The sequence below is a fragment of the Apus apus genome, chromosome 4 (genome assembly GCF_020740795.1).
Source record: "Apus apus isolate bApuApu2 chromosome 4, bApuApu2.pri.cur, whole genome shotgun sequence".
NCBI classification, from domain to species: Eukaryota; Metazoa; Chordata; class Aves; order Apodiformes; family Apodidae; genus Apus; species Apus apus.
In genome coordinates, this window is record NC_067285.1 from 14976285 (window position 1) to 14991234 (window position 14950).

The following is a 14950-nucleotide window of genomic DNA, read 5'->3' on the forward strand; positions in this document are numbered from 1 at the left end:
CCAGCACAGCCCATGTCACCAGGAAAGCCAGAGCTCACCACTGCACTGCTGTCCCTGCTGAGGACACAGAGGACAAGTGCTGGCTTAAAGGCAGGGGCTGGACATTGAATTAGGGATGGCAGCAGAGGGGGAGAGATTGCACAGGACCCGCTTGCCTCTCCCAGCCCAGCAGCAGGGGAGGGCCACCACAGGACTTACCATCTCCTCCCCAGAGTGTGGGGCCTTCCCTCCCTCCCATGCAAATTGGATGCCTCCCTGCCTTTCACAGGAAAGGGACTCAGCAAGAAAAGAATGGTTTGATTTATTAGTCTCTCCCTCCTTCCCTTCGTCTGTGGCTCATCCAGCTGTAGTGATAAGGAGAACAGCTATGAAAGGACACTGCTAGCTGCTGGGATCTCATCCTTCTGCCCACTCACTGCCTGAAGACATCAGTCCTTTACAAGCACCATTAAATGTGTATCCAAAATGTGGCAGTCTCCTCCATCCTTTGAGATTCTGTTCCCTGGATAATACAAACAGTTGCCAGAAAAAGAGTATCCTCTCATCTCTGTCTGGGCCATTATCCCTTTATATTTGCTCTTTAATATTTACTGGGTTCACACAAAGTGCATGCTCTGGAAAGAAAAAAAATCAGCTGCAGCTTAAAGGACTCCAAATTTAGTAATTGCTGCAGCCCCATCGACGTGAACAGTTAGCAGGGAGATTTCTCCAGCACTTCACGTGCCATGGTATTCTGCTTAGGTCAGACTGCAGAAAATGTTTTGTCCATGGGGCACCAAATCTGGAGTGTCTGCGTAGGTGCCAGCCACAGAGGCCTTATGAGTCCACCACGGGTTCCTGCAGGTCTTTTCCCTCCCAGCACCCAGAAATCTTGGTAGGAAACAGAGGCAGCCAGAGAGATGCTGGTTCATACAGAGGTGAAGCACCCGAGGGTTGTAACACACCTGTGAGTTAGCAAGAACTAGCCCCAGCACATGGCTTCAGAGCTGGTCTTGCAGCCTTACCTGTTAATGTGAGGTTGCTGTATGTGTTTGAAAACTGCTCCTTTAACAAAACCAAGTGCATCTGAGCTGCCTTTTCCCTCTGTAGCTCCAACATTATGTCAGGATGCTGGGCGATCTTACAGCCTTTCTGCTTATCCAGGGCAATGTCGCTGCGAACAATGTCTACAGCAAAAGGGAAAGAAAAAAGGGAGATGGCCAAACCTCAGCTTTCATTTTCACCAGATGCTTGGCTCAGTACCAGCCAACATGACAGCCACACAACCATCACGCAGCACAAGCAACCCAAAAAAAGGGTCCAAACCCCCTGGATCCACCTATCCAATAAGCCTCCTTGGCTCAAGTCTCCTTTTCTTCCACAGAAAGGTCAAGTCAGTGACTTCAATATCATAACGCAAACTACCACCCCATCCATCCTTCACATGCCTAGCAACTGATCTCTTACAATGATGACCCCCACCTTGCAGGAAAGTGCTGAAATCTCCCAGCACTCATATTACGACCTTGTTACTGTTGTGCTTTACTCTAAATGATGAGAAAAAACCTAATCCCATTCTGGTGACCTCTGGCTTCCATTTACCCTTGCCTGTCAAAGAAGTGATAAGCAAGGCTTGTTCTTTCCTTGTTTATCCTCACTGCAGCTATCAGAGCTAAAGTTAGGTCAGCATTGCTTACGACTCTTTGAACAGGTCTCTGTATCCTTCTAACTCCTGACATTCAATTCAGGAGGCAGGAGGGTTATTTAACAATTGTTTTCTCTTAAAATGAGCAGTTTATAAGTCATATTGTGAAATAAGAATATGATATTCCCTTTCCTAGAACTACTCACCTGCTAGGGAAATGGAAAGATAGGGGTAGCAGGGCAGAAAAGAATCAAGTCAAGTATGTCCAGTCTTAACAGGAAGGGAGGGGTGCAAATTAGTCATTGCAAGGTCCTTTTCTAATTTTAACAAACTCTCTAACACGCTCAGATCCACAGGCACCATATGCTGTGCCTAATTCTTCCAAAACCTTAGGCAGCCAACACTGATAAGAAAGGATGGAAGTTGGAGTTCTTCCACCACACTGTGTGAGGTCACCCTTTGCATCACAAAGTTGCACTTTGCTTGGTTTAATTCCCATTTAGCTAGAAGTTCCTGAAGGAGTTCATTGTCAGAACAGAGTCACGTCTTGCTCCACACACGCTCTCCAGCTCCATTATCATTACATGTATCAAGGAACACCAAAGTTGTTTCCAGTAGTTATGCTCCTGTCTTTCAAGGTGTCAGAGCTCAGGCTGAAAGCTCTGGTTTGCCTTGGGCAGGCAGGGAACCCCTTTCAAAGGTGGGGTGGAGCACTGGAAGCCACATTATCTTCCTGTCTCTGAGCCTCATCCTAGAGTCACTACACTTGTCTTGCCCAGGTTGTGCTCTGTCAGTTTCTTTTCTGCACAGTTTGGGATTGACACAGCTGTTCTGAAGCCTGCCTAAAGAAGACTGCTGAGAACAGTAAGGTCAGAAAAGTGCCTGTGGTCTGTAGTTAGGGAGACGAGTCATTTCCTCTACCCACAGCTAGCATGCCTGGGAGTGGAGATAGTGCAGCATCCAGCTAGCATGGAAGTATGGCTCAGTATTTCCACATCCAGCACAGGGACTTTAATGCAGAGATGAGATGGAGCAAGAGAAAGAAATAATGTTCCTCTGCAGATCATGAACACACACATTCCCCAACCTTTGGTTGTGCTTTGGCTGCACAACCTCTTAGGTAGACATTGAGTAAGATTTGCGCCTGCACCTACCCAAACTCTGCCCATCTAATGTATGATGCAATCCTGAGCCCCTGTTGTGTGAGATATTTGGAGAACTGAAGGTTGAGAAACACCTTATCGCTCTCCCACACCAGAAAGGCTGTTACTACAGTGACTGGTGTCACCTGGAGCTCCTGAACCTTCCTAGGTGATGGATTTCCTTTCCTGCAGAGCTGAATGCAACAGTGGTACACCTCCCACCCCCAAGGCAAAATGGAGCAAAACACATCAAGGGGGCCATAAAGGAGAAGCCTGAGAGGCAGAGAGGTTTGAAACTGGACAGTCAATACACTGTCTCTTCAAACTGCTATAATCTAGTCCAGGCTGGGTCAAAACAAGTATGTTTCCTAAAAGGGATGGAGGGCTCCCAAAAATCCAAACCAAGGCGCACGGGGACTCACATGGAGGAACCACTGGCCTGGAAGCAGAGTCCTTACCCTCCTGGTCAGGGGCCAGGACAGCACCTTGGAGAGTGCAAAAGGGGATGTGGCAGCAGGTCTGTGTGACACCCTTACCTCCTCCTCCGGGAACCACAGGTCACAGCAAACACATGGTTCTGCATTGTCAGCTGGGTCTGGGGACAAAGGGCAGGCACAGAGAACCAGATCCAGGAACGAGGGGCAAGGAACAGTATTTGGAGTCCAGACCTTAGGTGATGGAGCTGCTGTGACAGGAATTAGTGCAAGGAAGTCAAGCCACATTCAGACAAATCCTTGGTCTTAGATGTTGAGGTCTGGGAGAAGGTGTTTCAGGGGAGAGAAAGTGGGGGCTCTCTTCTGGCAGTCATCTTCATGGGGTTCTCAGAAAGCCACCACTGCAAAGATTCGGGAAGCAGAGGCAAGGCATGCAAGGTCCTGACTTCTCAGATTGATTAAGAACCCAAGAAACTTGCCTGAGACCTAAAATTGGAGGTAGATCCCACAATCATTATAGCTGCAGTTTAATCAGTGGGCAGATGTCTGGGATACGGAACTCCTCAAAGGACTGGGTGCCTGGTGATCTGCACGCCACCAGGCTGTACCCAGTGCAGGGGAGAAGGCGAGGGCACCTCTGTGCCACTCTTCTGAATCAGCAGCACTGATGGAAAAGGGGTGGCAGTCCCACAGCTGCTGGAGGTTCAGCAAGGGCAACTCAGGTGAAACAGCCAGCAAGGAGACCACAGCAATCAGACCTTGAAGGAAGAGAGAGAAAAGGGAAAGAGGAGGGCGGCACCGCAGGAGGTGCCAGACAGGGCAGCCCCTGAGCGGGAGCTGCAGGACACTGCCTTCCTGAACGTTCATTTGAAATAAAAAATAAAATAAAGTAAAAATAGAAATAAGCTGCCCAGCAAAACACGAAACCAAGCAGCTCTTGCCAGAAGTGCGAAAGAAGAACTCCAGATGTGAGAGCCCCAGAGGACACCACATTGTTTCCAAAGACGGCAGGCGACGAGCTCTGCCCCGAGAGGGGCCGGAGAGCCCGGGGGTCCGGGTCAGTACCCTGGCCAGCTCAGCCCCCGCCGCGGTCCCGGCAGGACCCGCAGACCCCGGCGGGAGCGCTGCGGGCGGGCCCGGGCGGCGCGGGCCCGGGCGCTGCGGGGCCGGCAGCCGTGCGGTATGGCGGGAGCACACCCGTGTGGCGGCCAGGTGAGCTGCGGCTGGCCGGGGACACCGGCGAACGGCGGGGAAAGCCCGGCGGCGGGGGCAGCCGCCTCGGCGCCCACCCGGGCCGCGGCGCCGGGCTGCTGCGGGGCTCGCCCCTCGCCGGGCGGCCGAGCTGCGCGGAGGGTGCTGCTCTGCAAGGGCCGCTTTGTGCTTCCGAGCGTCCTGCCTCGGGACCTGCACATCCAGAGCTTACGGAAGGGAAATGCCGAAGACCAAGTTAGAAGAGTCTCCTCGGGAGCGACACAGGCACAGCAATCCCATCCCAGCGCAGGACGCCCGTGGCAGGGCTGGCGGAGCTCTAGCAGTCCCTCCCTGCCAGCCACCTGCACGAACCATTTTCCACCATACCAGTACCAGGCCAGTGAGTTCCCAAGCTGTGACACCTCCAGGGTGGTAGAGAGCACGTGGAGACAGCTCCCAGTTTCCCCAACCCACAGCGTGAGCTATGGCAAGTGGGAACTCACACAGCTTCAGTCCCATGGCTCACGCCACCATCTGCCCATAGACAATTCCAGGAGGCACTGGAGTCTCAGAGCAGACACAGGCTATGGCAGCTGATCAGCTGGAAGATGGGAGAAGGGCACAGCCCCAGGTTTATGTGGACAGGGCAGAGGGATGTGTTACGGTCAAAGCGGCTGTGTGACAAAAGGGTGAAGAGGAGTCACTCAGCCTTCCGTGTGTGTGGGCACGAGCGCTGCCCACAGCCACAGCCACTCCAGCAAAAAGCCCCCGTCACCACTGCCACAGCATCAGAACAAGCTGAGCTTGCCCATCCTCCTAACAGGACTGTTTGCTTCAGCTTTTCAGTCTTAGAAAGTGAATTCAAAAGGGAAAAAACCAAACTATTTTATGTCAACACAACCTGAGCATTCTTACTAAAAATTGGAGTATTAGACAATTGTGTTAGTGCAGAAGTTAAACAGATGTTTAATGGATCACCAGGAAAAACTCTTACGAATTGCAGGTTGCTAAACTCGTAAAATGCCTATTTTTAAAATCAACACATTCTTAAATGCTTAAAAAAAACAGATTTGTCTGCTGAAATTATTATTAAATGCCCAGTGACTGTAAAATTTGGAACAGAACTTCTATTTAGAAAGCCTGAAGATTTCCCAATCCAGGACTGCACCCTCATAATGTCTGTCTTCAACAGGCAAATTTCTGACACATTGCTATCATTCCTTTCTTTTAGCTGGGAGAAATTTCCTGACCATAAGTTCCACAAGTTATTTCCCACTATATATTTTTTTTAATTATATTTGTTTGCTTTATATGTAATAATTCTGCTGGGTACTCCTTATTTCTTTTGTAATGAAAACAAATAAATAGTAATTCCCAAACATTCTTCTCTGTGTGCCACTGAGTTAATATCATTTATCATACCCTCAGACATTTTTTTCAAGCTGTAAAAAGAACCACAACTGATTTCTGTGTCTGAAAGCTGTGACTTTGATCACTTCTGCCTCCCTATCCTACACATACATTTTCTTTACATTAATTAGTATGTCATTATCTAGTTTGCTTACAGCATAAGAATGCTTTCAATGGGTTTTCTCCAATTCTTGTTTAATATTTCCTAACACTGGAGTAACTTTTTACTTTCCTAATATATCCATAGGTCAATCCATAATAAATCAAAAACATTTCCCCTACATGGCAACTGCTAATTTAGAACCTATAGGTGTATACAAAAAGTCACAGGCATTTCCCCTGTGCATAGAATTTTGCATTAATCACTTTTAATTTGTAAGATTTAGCATAGAAAGAAAAGTGTAACTAGTAAAACACAATGTTTTTAAATGAATTTAGGATGCTTATTATAAACAAGCATATAACCATGGTAATCTTTCATCTCACCCATATATCAAAAAATAGCTAATAAATCAGGACCTAATCATTTGTGCCACTTCCTGCAGAAATTTTCCTGCCAAAATTCTGGCAAAACAATTTTAAATTTCAAAAGAAAAATGGAGATAAACAGGCAATCTTTGGAATTGTCTCCTGCATAGGCAGGACCTCCCTTACCTTGTGTGAAGTGATTTCTACAGACTTCTTATCTATACTATTTCTGAGGAAACAATTTAGCACTGCAGCTCCTTACACAAATCTCCCTGCCAGGCAGAGCAGGTTGCAGCTCCTTCCCTGCAGTCATGGTCCCCGGGAACTAGAGAGCAGGATGCTGCCTCAGAGCTTGTGCCAAGGCATGGAGCCTTCCTATGAACAGCCCCAGATCTGGCAAACTCCAGAAGACTGACGGACATCAGAGGATCTACTTGTCTTAGGGACTGAGTCCTTCCAATGTCTGAAAAGCTGCAGCCCTCCCAAAGGAGCTGTGTTTTAAACGCTCGGGGGGTGAAAAAACAACTGTTTCCTCTGCAAGCTCTGAAATGACAGATTCCTAAAGTGCTGGGGGATGCCTAAGTAGACAGAAAAGAGACTCTGGGTGACCAGGAACTGAAGATGATTCCTTGAATAAAGGAAAATTTGTTCATTTTTACTGGGACAACAGAAAGATTCTTCATTCAGAAGCACCTGCTGTGAAGTTTTAGGACCTGGCAGGGCCAAACGGGCTGTCCCAGCCACCCGGCAATAACCCTCCCTTGCTCTGGTATCCTCACACCCCATGATGACCCTCATGATCCTGCTCAATAAACTCACAGAAAAACCGTTGCCTTTTTTTTCCCCTGTGTTAGTTTCTTCCTGGTTTAGCAGAGGATGAAAAATGAGCCAGAGCTGACACAAGGGAAAGAACAGAGGGACACAGCACAGAGCAAAACAAAGGCATGGGGACCAACCCTTTTGGTGGCAGAGACCTAAGCAATAAGCTTCACCACTTTCAGGAAAGTTTTGTAAGATTTAATCTGACCAAGGATGAGGCTGCTGCAGTCCCACCTTTCACTGCAGGCTTTCCTGTCCCACCACTATCCTGTAACAACTCTGTGGTCACACACCATGAATCGGTTTGGGTGGCTGAATGAGCTGAAGTGCAATCACCTCTCCAACACCAGGTTTTGGCCAGCTGAGTTCCCTGAACTGACTCACCACATAAACTCGGGCTCCAGGCAGAGGAGGGGGCAGGAGCATGCCAAAAGGGGCAGAAGACTTGAAGCAACAGCCCTGGTCGAGGTCAGCTCCAGCCCCTGTGCAACCACACATGCATATAAAGGAATCCTCAGGTCATTTTGCAGTTCACTATCTTCCTTTCCACTCAACACTGAAGACCCTTACACACACTCCAAAAGCACACCATCTTGGAAGCTGCCTGTGCAACACAGACTGAGCAAGGGTGACAGGATCTTCCCACTGCTGCACAAATCTCGAGGTTCAGACGTTATGCCAGGTATTTGAAGGTGTCTGAAGGAATGGATCCCAAACAGAAGGAACACCCAGAAAACCTATGCCAGGATTACATAGCATAATGCAGTTTTCTGTGCTATACAGCAAAAATCTACTGACTAGTATAGAAGGCATAAGAAATACGTCCTTTTCCAGGTTTTTGTGGTAATTGGCCACTTTTCCATGTGCCCAGTATCCTCTCTGGAAAAAAAAAAAAAAAGAAAAAAAAAAAAAAAAAGGAGATAAAATAGAAGGAAGTAACTTACCAGCAATTAAAAGAGTATTTTTGAAATGTGTTGCCCACATGCACTTCAGCTCAGAAACTCTTCTACCTCACTACCTACAGCATGAGCGTGCATATGTGCCCTCCCCGCCCCTCCATCTTCGATAACCCACCCAGGGCACCACGCTGGCTGTGTGTAGTGAATGTCTCTTCTCAGCCACACAATCCAAGTAAGGTACAAAAAGCCTGAGGGACAGCATGGAGAAGCTGCAGAGGCCATGAGCATGGATCCAATGCATCTCGAAGAACTCCAGTTACAAGTGACTTCTCTTCTTCCTTCGAGTTTTCCTTCACAACACATATTGATAGGGAGAAACTCTAAGCACTGTTTATGCCACCACAGATTACCCAAAGGTGGCCCGTGTGCCTGCAAGGCAGAAGGCAGTCAAGGATGTTCCACATTAGACACTAAATTCATGTGGTAGCACTAGCAGGAAGCTTCCAGATCAGGCTCTAGGTTCAGGCACTGAGTTGGCACCTGCAGCACCCCTTGCTGAGCCAACAGAAAAGACCCCAGGTCTCCACATCATACTGAACACTCCAACACCAAGCTTCAGGGAAGCACACAAGTCAGGTTTTAGCAAACTCAACTTCTGAAGAGGTTTTGTACCAGCAACTATAGCTTGGGGAGCTCTGAGTTTGCTCCAAAAAGGAGCTGCTAAAGCCTGTTTTCCTGGACACCAATGTTTCTTATCATCCCATTCCTCAGAGCCAACTGGTCCTTGGCAACATAAGAGGCAGTTGAAAGGACAGGCCAAATGGATTGCTTGGTAGACAATCCAATAGCATAAGGAGGAGCAGGTCTACTACACAAACTGAGCATGAGAGCCCCTGGTGCCTGCAGATCTGTACCCATGGCAGGAGAGAAACACATCTCCAGATACCAAAGCACAACTCAGCACAGCTAGTGAAGAAAAATTAAAGCAGCAGGGCACATTCAGAGAAACACCATTTAAGGGAGAGAGAAATCTCTCAGGCTAAAACGTTACACTTCTTGATCATCAAACGTCAAAAAGTCTCTGGCACAGCCCCACCTCCTGGTATCACAGAGTTTGACATAAATTAAACTGGTTTCTGTTTCTAACAGACCTCAAGCTGGTCAATGCCACATCTAAATAGGGTGGACTCTGGGACTGACCATGCAAAGCATGAGCTGCACAGAATGGCAGTAACCTGGTGTACATTATACATGGGGCTTTAATGTGACAGATCAGACAACCTTCTAAAAGTTCGGGGGGCACATACAGCCATCAACAGGGGCTGCACACCCTACAGCTCACCTAAAACATTAATCCCAGGTAATTGCTCCGTCAGGCATGGACAAACCTGCCGCCAGGTGATGAAGTTTGTGTGCCAGCTTCACATGTGGTGCTGAAACAAGTTGCCACATGCAGCCCCTTCATGGGCATCATGAGATGCCACCACATATCACTCACCACTTCATTACCTTTACCTGCCCAAACATGACTGGTCTGGACTGGGGTGAGGCTGTTCAGAGTCACAAAGGAAAGACTCTGTACACACCTGGTGTTACACAATACTTCCAGGTCTGTGCTTCCAGGAAGAATTTGCACAAGAAAAGAATGACCCTGAAGAAGCCTTAAGGAAACACCTTGTTTCAGAAAAATTAAGTACATTTTAGATGCAAGTCAAAAGCAACTACTGTAATCCTCAGAGAGCACCCATGCTCTCAGTGGATGAAAGGAGATGTTCTGGTGAACACAAAGGCAGGTCTAGGTAAAGGCAAGTTTCAGAAAGTGGAGGTATGCATGGCTGTAACATTCTGAGAGGGAAATAAATATAATTTTAAAGGGAGGGGAAAGAATAGGACAAACCTCCGAGGAGGTCAGATCTCTAGGAAGGTGGAGCACTACATAGATACAAAAGACCATCAAAGGCAGCAGTGAGAAATATCGGGTCTGGAGGGCAAGAGGGATTTACAGCACAAAGATCCCTGTACAGTGATTCAAACTCCAGCAAGCATGGTCACAGCACAGAGCATCCATGAACAATGCTACAAAGCAGTCCTGTTGCTGCTTCCAGTCTAAATATCCGAGGTGGCCACACTGGGGTGGCCTGTGAGCACGTGGAGTGCAGCTGCCTGTGATGTGAATGCCACTCACAGAGTTACTAGTAACTGCAGGTCTCTGAGCAGCCTTGTACACCTGCCCTCTACCTCTCAGTCCTGCACCCTGGTGAGTGGCTGCAGCTGGGAGGAACACAGGCGTTCCCATCCCATCTGTGCACAGGCCACATGGGAACACAGGGGATGGGAACACCCACAGGAGCTGCAAAGAGGACATGGTCTGTGCACCCACAGGACAAATGGACAAAAGACAAACACTCAAAGCAGAAAAGAACCGAGCTATCACTTGTCATGTCACTAAAAATCACTAAGGGGATGCATGAGGCTTAAAAATTCACAGATTTATCTTTTAATCTTTTTCTGATTATTTTAATTCATCAAGACCCCCAGCTTCTACCCCATTCCCATGCCACTAAAGCTTAGACAAGAAATTCTGGAAAATAGATGCTGGCCACACAAAAGCCCAGAGACATGGAAGACAACCCAAACCAGCCCATATATCTTGCGATGGGAGAAGGGTCCCTAACGGGATGCTTGCTGGCTTCCCCCATGCTCAGGCACTGAATGCCATCTTTTTTCTGTGTTGACTGTTCAGGCTATAGGGTTTTTGTAATGAGGGCATCTGCTTGCATATTTGTGCATGCCCTTATCCCAGGCATGTCCTGGACAAGCCACAGATGAGGGAACAAAAACTGGACCAGTGCTCCAAAAGGAGAAGATGGCTGCTCCAACCCAGTACAGCAGAGCAGAGAGTTGCAGTGGCATCAGGATTTCATTTTGGAGAAACAGATCTCTCTAGTGCAGCACTCAGTGCAGCCTCAGCACAAAAAGATGAGAGCCTGGAGTTTGCACACAGATCTTCAGAACAAATACAAAAGCTTTGCTCCCAGGCAGGAAACCCCTTTTACCACACCTTTCTGATTTACACCAATGCTTGATACACACCACATGTGTCCCCTCCTTCTCTCACCCACATTCGCAATGGTTCTGTTCCATATTTAAGTGATGAAAAGTTAAGACCTGTGGTTACAACTTCTATGAGAAGCTTCATTTTGAAGGGCTGCTACATTTCAACTTTATAGCCATGAGGAAAACTGAAAAAAGTAAAGCTTTCAATTCTTCCCTAACATGAAAGATGTTGTGAATACATTTAATAAGTGTAAGTTCTCTCCTGCAAGCTGTTGAAATATTGGAAGTGGGAAAATTTGTTCCTACAAATGTTTTGTATGAGTCCCATCCACAATATTACGCGTTACATTCAATTTCTTCCATTGAAGGTGGCTGCAGCAGGTTTGCTCAGCATTTTCTCCTAAAGTGTACCTCAGCAGGCAGAGCTTACAGAAAACCCTATGCCTGAGATTTGTTCCAAGGAGAACAACAAGGAATAACATCAGGATTGCTCCGGCTAGGAGACTAAGAGAAAGATGAAGCACGCAGACTTACCCACCTGCCTGCGTGTGGGAATAGAGGGACATTCATCTCGGTGAGATCAGATGTTAACGTGGGGGAACAGTGGGAGCAAGGGCCATCAGAAAACTGGCAAATGCATCTGCTTTTTCCATTCAGCACTGTGCTGCTGACTAGGTCTCTGCAAAACTTCCTCTGTTCCACAGACCTGCCCACTGGGATCTGGCATTAATTGGCCTTCAAAATTACTTATGGAAATATCTTCAGCTAATTTTGTAAGTAATTGAGTAAGAGGGGAAAAAAGTATTTAAAAAAACCCCAACAAACAAGCAAGAGAGGAAAATCAATAAATTCTTGCGTGAGGACATGCTATTCTGCTTCTTAAAATAAATGTCTTAGGATGGAGACTTGGCCCTGACTTTTCTACTAAGTTTCTTTGTGTGAATTAAGGGCCGCAGAAGGTGGAAGTCTTTTCTGTAGCTGAGGAGCCCGGGGAGGAGGGCAGAGCCGCGGAGAAGAGGGAAGCAGCGGAAAACCGAGGGGGGCAGGCGGTGCGTTTCGGAAAGACCTACGGTGGCAGAGGGGTCCGGAGCGGGAGCGGCCCCGGCCGCGCACCCACCGGCTGAGTCCGAGCGGCCCAGCCGCGACCGAGCTCGGCGGGAGCCCCAGAGCTGCACCGGGCGGAAAAACGCCGAACGACTCCGGGGGGTTTGGGGAAAGGCCGGGCTCCCCGAGAGCGGCGGGAGCAGCGCGGGGCGGTGCGTGCACAGGCATCCCGGGGCTGCCATGCCCGGTCCCCGCCAGCAGCCGGGAAAATCCCTCTCTACGGCCGGCGCTGCTTGCTCGGTGACCGAGAGCGAAGGGAGCGGCAGGACGCAGCGGACAGGGGATACGAAACGCCCCCGTCGCCGATGCCGGCCTTTTGTTCCCGGGGGCCTGCATCTGCCGGATCCACCAGCAATGGGCGGGCGGGTTCCGCCGAGCTCCCGGCTCCCCTGCTCGGGAAGGAAAGGGTACGGGGGCGGCTTCCCTGCCCGGTGCCCGGCGGCAGCACCGCCCGGGCGCGGCCCCGCCTGGGCGCAGGGAGCGCGGGGCAGGCGGAACGGGACCTCCCGGAGCCCGCAGCCCCTCGCTGCCGCGCCTGCCCCCCGCCCCGGCCCCGGGGCTCACCGTCCTCGTAGTTCTTGAGGTAGTAGTCGGGGCCGGGCCCGCCGCGGCTCTTAGCCGGGTTCTTCACGTTGTGGAACTGCAGAAAGTCCGTCCTCTTGCCCGCGAAGCGCAGGAAGGCGGGGGCCAGGCCCCGCGCCAGGGTCACCAGCCGCCGGGAGCTAAGGAGAGGAGAGGAGAAAGAGGGCTGAGGGCGTCCGGGGCCGGGACGAGCCCTCTCTGCCCTGGTACCGGCAACTACTGGCGACTGCGGGGGCTCCCGGGACTCGCCGCTGCCCTCCCCGGCGCGGGTACCACCGCAGCGGCGCCCGGTTTCGGGGCTGTGCGTCGGCCGAGCGGCGCGGTCAGGGACCGGGGAGCCGGCCGTAGCAGCCCGGAGGTCGGCAGGACCCGGCCCTCGAATCCCCCGCACCCCCCGGACAAGTGCAGCGGCGTCGCGGAGGCAGGAGGGCTGGGCGCCCCGCGCAGCCCGGCCGCTCCACGCAGGACCGCGCCGCGGGCCGAGCCGCCGGGGAGGGGAGGGGAGGAAAGCGGGAGCCGGCCCCGGCTCCGCTTCGCCCGCGTCTTCCCGCCTCCTCGCCCCGCTCCTTCCCTGGAGGCGGAGGCAGCAGCTGCGGGGACCCTCGGAGCGGGCGTGCGGGAGAGACCCTCACTCCCTCCCGACTTACCCAGCAGGGAGAGGGCTTTCTGGCCGTTCCAAGTGCCTCCAGGCCTCGGCCGCTCCGCACCGCCGGTGGAGCCCAGCGCAGCTGCAGCCCGGTTCTGTCCCCCGCACAGGGCTGGAAGTCCGGGGAGCGGAGGGCTCTGAAGCCCTGGCCGACACCCCGCTCTCCGCCCGTCGGGACCTGGGGAAGGCTCGGCTCGGCAGGCGGCCCCGTTCCTTCTGCTGGGGATTTTTTTTCCCCCCTGCGTTGCCTCAGCCCCGTGTTGTGCGTTTTGCAAAGGAGCGGTTGTTGGAGCGAGGGGAGCACGACATTTTTGCAGTCATAACTGATAAGTCTCCGAAATGCTTTCTCCATTGCAAACATGTGCATCTTAATGGAAACCATGGCCTCGCTCCCTCCGTCACAACAAGCGCCGCCAGCAGCGCGGAGCCCGGCGGGGCTGGGCGGCGGGGCCGCCGGGGCGCCCCGCGGGCGGCGTGGGGAGGGCGCCGGGGGGGCTCCTGCCTTACCTTAAGAAATCGAGCCAGCCATCATGAATGATGGAGGGGTCCAGCTGCAGGGAGAGGAAATTCTCACTGATTATCCTGACAGGGCTCTTGGTGTTGACATCAAGGAGAATGAGAGTTCTTCCCTTCACACCTGGAGGTTTCTCCACCGGCAGCGCTCTCCTGTCCCCGGCCTGGGAAGGCAACGAGAAGGTGGCCATGAGAGCCAGCCCAGGTGCCATCAGGGCTAAGAGCCCGGGGGGGCAGGAGCTGGAACAGGGCATGCCGGAGAGCAGGAAACCCCTAATTAACTCGCTGTCTGCAGGGGCTCGCTGGTGGCTAATTGTCCTTATCTAAAGTGTGGGGCGCTCTGCCTTTTTTTGCAATGTTTTGGTGCTGGTGGAGGGGAACTCACGCCCCTGACCAGCCTTTCTCGCAGCCGGTGCCAAGACTCCTTGCAGCCAGCACCGCCCCTTTAAGAGATGCAGGCTCCAGACATTTTTAACTTTTTGAAGGTAAGGGGAGGCTCCTGGTTTAACCCCCTCGGCTCGGGGCCCGCCACAGCCCCGCCAGCACCGAGCTTTCGCTTTGCTCCGGCTGCGCTGCCACGGGCGGTGGCTATCCCCCGCGGGAGCTCACGGACCCTGCAAAATCGGGCCGGAGCTAGAACACCGAGACAGCGAAGAAGGAGCTCGGGACCAGGGCCGGAGTGCGGCGGCCGCCCGGCACGGCCCTAGCTTATCGCCGGCTGCAGGGACGGCCGAGGTGGTAAGGCAGCGAGGGCGGCCCGGGCTGGGGGAAAGGGAGGTTAATCACTCCGAAAAAAGCCCTCATCGAGAGCACCTCGCTCCGAGCCGAGCCGGGACCCGCGGTGCTGGGCGAAGCCTTCGGGGCTAAGCGCTCACGGCTCCGCGGTACCCGACGGGCGCAGCGGTGCTGGGGGACGCCGGCAGCCCGGAGCCCCGGCGAAGCCGTCGGCTCGGCCGGAGCCATCGGCTTGGCCCGGCCGGCGCACGCAGATCCGTAGGAGAGAAACCGCGGAGAACCGGAGCACGGGGAATCGGGCCACCGGCCACCTTCTTCGCCGGCCT

General features: G+C 51.9%; 1 protein-coding gene across 2 annotated transcripts in view; it reads right to left on the reverse strand.

The window, feature by feature from the left end:
• Nucleotides 1–14202, reverse strand: part of HPSE2 (heparanase 2 (inactive)) — a 109718-nt gene extending 95516 nt beyond the window's left edge. Inside the window, exons 1-3 of one of the 2 annotated variants that reach the window (XM_051618900.1) lie at nt 13884–14202; nt 12713–12870; nt 1005–1166 (exon numbers count right to left, since the gene is read on the reverse strand). In XM_051618900.1, coding sequence (XP_051474860.1) covers nt 1005–1166; nt 12713–12870; nt 13884–14143 — 580 coding nt within the window. In that variant the 5' untranslated portion in view covers nt 14144–14202. The remainder of the gene's footprint in view (nt 1–1004; nt 1167–12712; nt 12871–13883) is intronic. The other variant, XM_051618901.1, reaches the window with a different exon arrangement.
• Nucleotides 14203–14950: the final 748 nt, after the last annotated feature.